The sequence below is a fragment of the Arachis hypogaea genome, chromosome 6, assembly GCF_003086295.3.
Source record: "Arachis hypogaea cultivar Tifrunner chromosome 6, arahy.Tifrunner.gnm2.J5K5, whole genome shotgun sequence".
In the NCBI taxonomy this organism is placed as follows: domain Eukaryota; kingdom Viridiplantae; phylum Streptophyta; class Magnoliopsida; order Fabales; family Fabaceae; genus Arachis; species Arachis hypogaea.
Genome location: NC_092041.1, coordinates 102,851,826 through 102,862,816, shown reverse-complemented (window position 1 = coordinate 102,862,816; position 10,991 = coordinate 102,851,826). Strand labels below are relative to the sequence as shown.

The 10,991-nt window shown below is 28.0% G+C and overlaps 1 protein-coding gene across 1 annotated transcript; it reads left to right on the top strand.

The window, feature by feature from the left end:
* Positions 1-236: 236 nt before the first annotated feature.
* Positions 237-6,810, top strand: LOC112697209 (triacylglycerol lipase 2-like). The gene is made up of 9 exons (XM_025750293.1): positions 237-389; positions 2,019-2,132; positions 3,158-3,298; positions 3,462-3,572; positions 4,625-4,768; positions 5,314-5,354; positions 5,689-5,768; positions 6,300-6,395; positions 6,488-6,810. Exons 1-9 carry the CDS (start codon positions 237-239, stop codon positions 6,808-6,810), a joined length of 1,203 nt encoding a protein of 400 aa, XP_025606078.1.
* Positions 6,811-10,991: the final 4,181 nt, after the last annotated feature.

Here is a 10,991-nt window from a genome sequence, read left to right as displayed (position 1 = left end):
ATGACTTCCCAAAACGCTCAAAGAAAAGAGAAAACCATATCCTTTTAGACCTTAAAAAACCCTATAAATTAAAGAGAGGAAACACATGAGAATCAGAAACCAAGTCTGTTTTCCCATTCCTTTGTCCTCCTAATTTCTCTTTCATTATTTCACACACGCCTCCCCCTTCTCTCTCTCTACTACTCAATTATCCCCACACCTTCATAAGCATAAAATAATAAACCGTTATTATTATTATGTCTCTCTTGGCGAGTACCCTGTGGCTTTTATTTTTCTTTTCATCTTCTGTGGTTCATTCAGGAGCACAGGGCTCTAGCCGTGGCTCCTTAGGTGATGGCATATGTGCCACTTCTGTTGTTGTTCATGGTTACAAGTGCCAGGAACTTCAAGTAAGAACCACAACAGAGGCCTTAAGAAAATAAAGACATGTGCATAAAAACGTTGTTATTATATGATAGCACACTACGACAGCTTAGATGATATATAATTGAAAATGTTGCCCTAGATTTTAGGTGACATTTTTGGAAAAATATAGGAACCAACAACATTTTTGAACAATGTTTGAACAATGTGAATTAATAGGGTTAAAAGAGTAAATTGATCTTAAATTTAATTAGTAGCATTAAATTAGAGTGTAATGTAATTGGTGATTGTTCATGTTGTTCAAGATATTCATTGTTCCCCTAGCATTCTCCTTTTTTTATAAGCGGCAACATTATTCAACCATTGTCAAACGTAGAAATTCGCCTACATAAAAGTCAATTTAGTTAAACATGTAGCAAACCAAATTTCAGACATTATAAAAAGTCAAATTCTTATAATTAATTTTAATTTTATTCAAATTTATAATATATAACTTATTAATATATATAAAATTATTGTTTGAAAAATAGACAAATTTTGGATAAATTACATTAATAAAATGATGGTAGAAAAATTTTATATAGGTATCCTATTTCTAATTTCAATACATGTATGTCTGATCTTTTATCGGAATCATGTAAATTGTATCTAGTAAATTCGATTCCACCATTCACATGTAAATCGAACTGTATTGAATCAATTTATGTTAAAATAGTGAAAATAAATAAATCGAATCAGCTTTCATCAATTTATGCTTAGATTTTGGCAGCCATAATAAACCAAATAACATTTGTGCAATCTAAAATTTCTTTGTCCTTCCTAGGGTAACATGCAAATATGCAATGCATGACTTGATGACATGTCCTATTATAGTGTTTTTTCTTGCATTTGTTTTAAATTTTGAATTACTTTTTAATAATTTTTATACTAAATAAAAAATTTAATTTTAATATACTAATAATATAAAATATTTTATTTAATTATCCAATAATATTTATTTTTAAAATAACTATTTATGTAGTTAATATAAAAAATAATTTTTTTAACGTGAGATTATACAATTGAATGCATATGTAAAATTAATTTATGCTGACAATGTATTAAGATTAAATTCTTAAATAAATTTATTTTTCAAACAAAAATCAATCTCATATTTCTTTTAAATCATCTACAATTCTTTTTAAGAAATAACAAATTAGTCTTTAATTTTTGTTAAAAATAATATGTTATTATTTTAAATGTTTAATTATTATTCTACTAGTTCCTATAATTTTATTAAATTTATAATTAAATTTTTATATTTTTTAATTAAATTTTTATACTATTTTTAATTTTATAATTAGATGTATCAAAAATGCTAAAATTAATAAAATATATTTTTTTAAATTAATAGATATTTTTTCGTAAGAACCTCTTTGATTACATGTTTTTAGGGTTAGTTTTTTTACCATGTGTTTTTAGAATTAGGTTTTTTGATTATGTATTTTTAAGGAGAATATTCTGTTAATTTTAACTTTTATTAGTATATATTTGAGAATTGTGATGGTTATGTTAAAATTGTGGGAGTCATAGAGGTTATTTATTAACTTGAAAGAAACTACTATATATTTAGTAAACGTTATCCAATATCTTCTTCTTCTTCTTTTTTTTCTGAGGTTACAACTGCAGATGGGTACATTCTTAGCGTCCAAAGAATCCCAGAAGGTAGAAGTGGTAATGGGAATAATAATAAGAAGCAGCCAGTGATAATTCAGCATGGACTATTAGTGGTAAGTGCACAAAATAAACACCCTATTATATATTATTCTTGAATTATTACGACTCTTTATTTGCCTATGATGCATTTTTAACATGTGTCAATTCACATGAATGTCTTTATTAGCAAAATATTTAATTGACATCATACTGCATTGTATTTGCTAGAGTTTAATTTTAAGTTTGTCATTATAAATATGTTAGTGAGATTATTATTAGTTACTTTAAAGTGAAGTTTAATTACGTAAATATATATATTAGTTTTTATGGAAAATGCTGGTTATTAACGCGATAGCTAATTTCACATAATATTTCTTAATTTTGTTCTTGTTGTATTTAATTTTTTTTGTTCCTTATAAGTTGCTACTGACTCTAGAGGAAGAATTTAGACACCGCAAGCAGAGTATCAATGCATGAATTGTAATAATAATTATCATAGTTTTATATAATTTTTTTAAAATTAATAGTAAAGCCATGATTTATATAAAAAATGAGAGGATAAAAATATTTTTTTATTTAGGATAATTTAATAATTTTTATATTCAGTTTGTTTATTTAAATAATTTATCCTGATTAATGTATTCTATAATTTCTAGTAAAAATTTATATACAATTATTTTTATATAAAATTAATAATTAAAATTTATTAAATAATAATTTAATTAAATATATTAAATTATCTATATTTTAGTCCCATGCATATATATAGTGGTCTTTTACTTTTAATTGATTATGTTACACACAACATCTATTATATTTAAAATTATTTTATATAATATAATATTTATAATATTTGTAATACATATATATTACATCTGAATTATATAATTATTCTACTGATAATTAATAAATATTACATAAAATAATTTTAGATTATTTATAGCAATTTTTTTATTATCTCTTTTACTCAAAAAAAAAATGCATGCACATTGTGCACCGTCTCAATTGCCAGTTATTATGTTATTTGCGCATTGAAATAATGGAATTTAAGAAATAAATAAATAAATAAATAATAAAGCATATGTATACGTGGGTGCAGGACGGAATGACATGGCTTTTGAACGGTCCAGAGCAAAACCTGCCATTGATATTAGCTGATAACGGCTTCGATGTTTGGATTTCTAACACCAGAGGCACCAGATTCAGCCGCCGCCATGTCTCATTGGACCCTTCTACTCCGGTTTACTTTCTCCTTTCTCTCCCCTTTTTATTTCTTAATTTGGATACTACTATTTCTTATCTTTAAACTATATTATTTAAATGCCTTACTATTTAAATCACTCAAATATAAAAATAGAAAATATACTTTAAACCTAATCTTAATTTTGTGAATAACAACACAGGCGTACTGGAATTGGTCGTGGGATGAACTGGGTAGCTATGATGTACCTGCTGTTGTGGAGTATGTGTCCAACCATACAGGACAAAAGATTCATTACATCGGCCATTCACAGGTACTTATAATATAATAGTAAAATATATATTTTATAAGAATTATAAATTTAATAATAATTAATTTTTTTTATTTGATTTAAACTCTTTCAACTTTGAATTTAGTTATGTTACCTATTTTGGAAAGTAATAAGTTAATTTTTTTTATTAATATCAGATAATTATTTGAAGTTATTTTTATTTTAAATTTAAATATTTTAGAAATAGCAATTAAAAATGAATTTATTATAAAAATTCGAATACTATTAATTTAAAAATTACTTTTTTATATTCTTTGTATTCTTAATGTGGCACTTTTTATTGATATTATGAATAAAATATTGAAAATGTATAGACTTTAAATTTTAATATATTAAATGTGTATTAAATTTTTTAATTTTTGAACAATATATTTAGAATACGGTTTAATTAATTACATCTATCATTGTGGCTATTTATTACACATTCATTAAAATCTATAATTACAATTTTTTTTACCAAAATAACTCTATTTATTACTAATTTACTAGTGACTTTGGCCGATAAACAGCTTAATTAAGCTCATTTTAAAAAAATAATTTAAACAATAAATGATTATATTAAAAATAGCTTATAAATAAGTTATTTTATATTTAAGTTTTTAATTTTAAAAGTGTTTATTTTATAAAAATATAAAAAAAGTAGTAGTATTATGAAAGAAGTTATTTTTTTTATCTTTCTATAAACTGCTAAATAACTTCTTAAAAAGTTATAATTTGGTTTTAAAAATTACGCCAGACATTAATACTAATACTTTTCATAAGACATTAATACTAATACTTTTTATAAGTCGAAAGCTTAAAAAAAATGACTAAACTCAAAAAAGTTATTACCTTTAAAACTTACCACATTATACTTGGAATTGTGAAAATAACAAATTATTAAATTGAAACAAACTTACAAATTATTACAATAGCCATGGATATCATGATGAGAATAAATAATCACATAGAATAACAATAGTATTATCTGGGAAATTCAAAATCAAGATTATTGAATTGATCTGAGACTAGAAATTAAAGAGCATGTTTGGCAGGGAACATTGATAGCTTTGACTTCCTTCTCGGAAGGGAAATGGGTGAATAAACTGAAATCAGCAGCACTATTGAGCCCAGTAGCCTATTTGAGTCATATGACCACTGAACTATTAAATGTTGCAGATAGGTTATTTCTTGATCAGGTAACTAAATACAACCAACTTAATATTCATACACCATATTAATTATTCATTCTCAATACTCATCAGCATCTCCCTTATTTATCTTTTATTTACTATCATAAAAAATTGTTTCTTCTTTTGTTTTACTAATATATTCAAATAAACAGTATAGCTAAATGCATTAATTTACAGATATATACTAAATTTTATTTATAGTAATATGTACCATAATTTTTTTTATAAAAAAATTTAAAAATTATTAAAATTTATTATTTTTTGTCATTACTTAACTATTAATTCAATTCTTTTTAATTCTTTTAGTCTAATAATCTAATAACATACTTTTCCTATATTTTTAAATATTAATAATTAATTAATAATTAAAAGATAATAAAATTTGATAATTTTCTAGTGTTTTTCTCTTTTTATGACATATAACTAGCTATTGTAAAGGGCATAAAAGAAATTTTGTTTTCCTGTTTAATTTTATGAAATTTATAACTTGTATAACACCGTACACATGATAAAATGACCTTGTTTTTGTCTTTCACTCTTTTGCCCAATAGCTCATAAAAACATTGGGGATAGCGGAATTCAGTACAAGAGGGTAAGAAGTTAAGAACAAAACAAAAATAGCCGTCTGGTTATGTATACTTCAACTCTATCACGTTTGATGCATGTAATATAATTTTTTTTTATTATGTTAAAGAAATAATAATCTAACATTATTTAATTTAATTTAATTATACATTTATTATGTTTATATTATTTAATTTTTTAAACAGTAATTAAATAACACAAAATAAAGTACAAGGTAATTAAAAAATAAAAAATAAAGTAAGTTTTAAAGTATTTTTTATTTTCTTTTAAGATATATTTTTTTAACCTTTATGTGTGTTGTATAATGCATTTTTAATTTTTAATTTTTAAATTTTTAATAGGATACCTTTTCAATCCTTTCTCAACCAACTTTGCGCCCAGCCTGGAGTTGATTGTTCCGACTTGTTCACTGCTATAACCGGTTTTGACCTTGACCATACTCCATTGATAATTTGATTTCAACCACTGGATATAGAATAGAAATAATTAAAAAAAATAATTATATTATATTGTCACTAAAGTTTAGTTCGTTATTTGTATATAAATATATATTAAATATAAAATAATCATATAATTACTTTTTTAATTCAGTTTTATAAATAAGTAATTTAATTTACACTTATTACAAAACTTCAGAAATAATACAATCAAATTAGATTTATATTTATGATAAAGTCACAATAAAAATATAAAAAAACAGAAATAACTAATTTTTTATATTCATAAGAAATTTGATTATATGGTGTTAAAAGACTTGATTATTGGAATATAACGAGTCTAATTATTATATAATAAAATATTCATTAGTTTTGTTGGATAATTATTATTTTGTTAGAAAAAAATATATAAAACGATAAATATAAATAATTAAATATACACAAATGCATGGTAATGAATTTGAATTGATAGACATAACATTTTAATAACTATCTACACCCAATTTTTTCTTCAGGTAATAATTGTTGCCTCAATTCTTCAGCTGTTAGTGTATTCTTGAAGAATGAACCTCAGTCAACATCAACAAAGAATTTGATACACTTTGCCCAGAGTACGTAGTTCATTAGTAATTACATACTGCCATAAATAATTTGTGAATTTTAATCTAAAAATGATTAAATATTTGTGAACTATTTTTTGCAGTTGTTAGAAGTGGGGTTGTGGCAAAGTTTAATTATGGGATACGAGACCAAAATATTAGGATCTATGGAAAAGCATCCCCTCCAATTTACAACCTATCTAATATCCCTCATGACCTACCTCTATTTCTCAGCTATGGTGGTCGAGATGCTCTTTCTGATGTTGTTGATGTGCAAACTTTACTTGATTCTCTAAAGTTTCATGATGTTGATAAGCTTAGTGTTCAGTTCATCAAAGACTATGCTCATGTTGATTTCATTATGGGGGTCAATGCCAAAGACATAGTGTACAATGCTGTCATTTCATTTTTCAACAGATTTAATTAATTAATTAACTTGAGGAGAGACCATGCCATGTACTAGGCTATTAGCCTATATATTAATATATCATCACCGATTTGAATATAAGTTATATAATGATTAAATTTGTATTACGCAATAATAATGATTGGTGCAAAATGATATATGATGGTGTGTGTCATATTATGTGAATATATATTTTAGATTTTTCATATTAAATTTTAATTTTTAAAATAACAACACCCTATTTTTTTAAAGTTATTTTAATATAGTATGTTGTGAACCATGTTAATTTTTTCAATTAGACTAACATAAGTTTCAAATGTCTTGCCACCATCAAATTCAAATTAGCATAGTTTATTTGTTTATTTTTTAAAAAGATTTTTGTCTCATATATTTTTTTCTAAATCAATTAATTGTGTAAAAATCCTTATGCATAAATATTTGCACTAGCAAAGAGTCCAGAAGAGAGCCACACCTAAAGAGTATAACATACGCAGCTTAATCTAATATCACTATAACTTTGAAATCAGACAAAAAAAAAAAAAAAAAAACTCAACTCTTGTTCTAATGCTCTCTTTGTAATTGTGTAAAATAAATTTGTTACGGATTCGCCCTTCCGGATCTCATGACCCTCAATTAATCGGTCCATTTAAAGCGAGCCCTAAATCTCAACAAACTCGCTAAATTTGGGGATGGCAGAATCTCTCTAATAGATAAGATAATTTATACCTTTTATAAAAAGGAGCTTAACTATTCTTCCCAATTATTATCATTTAACCCTACACATTCATCTTATGTCTCTCTGACTCTTTGACTTAGGTGTCAAAATGTTTTTGTAGGTACTACCTTCACGCTCCCTGAATTCAGCTTCGTCATCCTGCTGGACGACCAACGGATCGGATGCCTGACCTATCATTAACCAAGGAAGTTCCATCTCGCATCCGATTGGTACAATTCTCTACATTGGCACTGTTTGTGGGGACCATTGAGATTCCAGCAACATTGTAATACCCTAACATTCAAATCTTTATACATGAATTTAGGGTTTAGGGTTTAGGGTTTAGGGTTTAGGGTTTAGGGTTTAAGGTGGTACAACTCAAGGTGAATCTATAATACATATATATTTTTCAAATGAATTATTAAACAAGAAGTCTAAAAAGAAGTAAAACAAAAATTGCGAACGGAAACACTTGCGTATCGATGAAAAAGAATAAGGCGTGTTCAAAAAGCGAAAATAAAATAAAACATTAAAGAAGAATAGGATAAAGACAAGACATATATATATATATATATATATATAATAGCCACTAGTCATGACCTGCGAATTTTAGTTTGGCTAGGGTTACAGTAATAAAAATTAGTTGACAACATTATTTCCTATATCTTTCAAAATATACATCAAGGCATTTATAGGCAAGTTCTAAAAGAAATATATACATACATATAAGTTTTTCAAAATAAGTAAAGAGAGATTCTAAACAAAATGTAAAACAGGAGTCCAATAAACTTTGTTATCTCCCAAATGAATCACAGTTCACTACTGAGCACTAGGACCTGCATCTGAAAAACAAGAGATATATATACAGAATGAGAACCTTCGACCCATGAGTTTCTAGTACAGTAAAAGTTTCAAATAGATACTGCATAAGGCAACAGAAACTCACTAAGCAATTTTAAACTCCATACATCATCGTATCCATCCTAGGTTCTCACTAGTCTATATTTAGACAACTATCATATGTGATTCTAAATCTAATTCAATATTTTCCATCTTTTCACAACTTTTCAAACAGAATAGAATCAGCTCTCAGCGTCAACTAATGCCAGCATGAGGGACCTCTCAGATATTCAAATACAAACAAAGCAGACAAATAATACACAAGTAGAATTCATGTAAAGCATTTAGCACATAAACATTTAATATGCACAATTAATCAAGCCAAAAAAAAGAATAACAAGCCCAAACAATTCAAATAATGCAAATGATGTATGCCTTTTCTATGGCCGATGATATCATCTGTTAGTTATGCAGTCAAACCCGACATGTCCGGAGCAAGTGAAATCACTCCACTGCATCTACCCAGACAGGTATATTTAGCAAGTGGAATCACTCTACTGCAATTAAATCATTTTCATAGACAAGTAGAATCACTCTATTACGGCAAGCAGAATCACTCCAACGCATTAACAATCATATCCAGAAGCAAGTGAAATCACTCTATTGTGGCAAGTGGAATCACTCCACTGCACTTTCCATGCAGGTATATTTCAAATCAAAGTTTGTTTTATTTTCAATTTCACCTTCAATCTCATTTCAATTCATCCTCCTTAATACTTAAACTCATTCATCATTATCCTTCATCATCATAATCAATTATCATTCATTATCACATTCTTCTTCGTTATACATCACTTTACAATTTGTTCATCTCTTTTCAATTCACCAACACATCTCATTAGTTTCTCATTTCTAACTATTCTATCCTTAATTACACCGGATCAAGAATCTTATTGGGGTTTATAAAGGTTTAGAAGGCTCGAGGAATGGTTGAAACCTTAAAAATTTATTTTTCAGTAAAATAGGAGTGGTCGCGTATGCATGCACATTTTCGTGTACGTATAGTGTAAATTTTTAAAACTCGCGTACGTAGATCACCTTCGCGTACGCGAGAAATTTGGGATGAAACCCAACTAAACTCGTTCTAGAGTACCCCTAAACCATCAAAATTATAAGATTTCTCAATACCTAAAGCTCAAATTCGAATTTAACATGTACTGCGAAAATGGGCAAAGAGAATTAGAAATGCTTACCAATATATTTGAAGAATCAAGGGTTAAGGTTTCACTCTTCCTCCCTCTCTTCTCATCTCAGTTGCGCTCTCTCTCAATGGGTTGAAATTACTGAAATGGCCTTAGTTAATAGCTTATATATGTTGGGTTTGGTCCCAACTTGGGCCTGGTTCACTTATATGTTCCATTTGGCCAAATTTTGCGCCAAAATCTTTATGATTAGAGTTTTAATTTACATTTTAAATATTTTTACTTTCTCAAATAATAAATCCTAATTTTTAACCCTTCTCACTCATAATTAATTTTTTTCAACTACAATACCGGATAGATTTAAGTTGGTACTGCCGGTCAATTTTTCAATGTGCGTTCTTATGCAGAAAATTATGTTTCTCAACTCGAAAAAATCCTCTAAGTCCAAATATCATTGTTAAATTTTCAAATTACAATTGCTAAATTTTTTAACCTTTTTTTTCTCATATTTAATTTAATTACTTAGTTAATTATGGTTTGACTGGATTTTACATCCTATCCACCTACTTTAAAATTTTGTCCTCAACATTTAGTTACATGTGAATAATTGCGGGTAGTCCTTCCTCATATTAGCTTCCAACTCTCAAGTATGCTCCTCAATTCCTGATCGACTCCAAGCTACCTTAACCAACTGGACTTCTTTTTCACAGAGCTTCTTAACGCTCACATCATCAATATGAATAGAAACAACTTGAAAAGTCAGATGTAGAAAACGTAGTCGAACCCGAGATTCCAACAGAGAGAATCATGAAGTACGACGGCACCAAAGACCCCCAAGAACACATAACGGCCTTTGAGGCCAAGATGAACCTGGAAGGAGCAGTCGGCGTCGTTTGATGCGGGCCTTCCCGGTAACCCTAGTCGGCCTGGCTATCAAGTAGTTTAACATTCTCCCGAATGATTCGATATCAAACTCCGGCGGCATCTCCCAAAAGTTTTTGGCATAATTCACCACACATATAGCCAAAGTAAAGCACCCGATTAGCCTACTAGGTGTTATACAACGCTTGGAAGAGTCCATGAGAAAGTACTTAGATAGATTCAACAATTAGTGCCTAACCATCGACGGTCTAATAAACTCGGTGGCCAGCCTGTGCCTGACTAACGGTTTGATGAATGAAGACTTCTGGAAGGACCTCACAACGAAACTCGTCCGGTCAATGCATGAAATTCAAAGCGTGGCATGTGAGTACATAAATGACGAGGAGGTAAGCCAAGTCATGGCCGCCAATAAACGACACCCTGAACCAATCCCCCTCCCAAAGAACCCAACAAAGAACAATTCAGACTCCCAACCCATAACCGACCACCACGGGTGGGAAAATTTTCAAACTACACCCCCTACCCGTCTCGCTCACATAGATATACCAGCAAATCACGGAAAG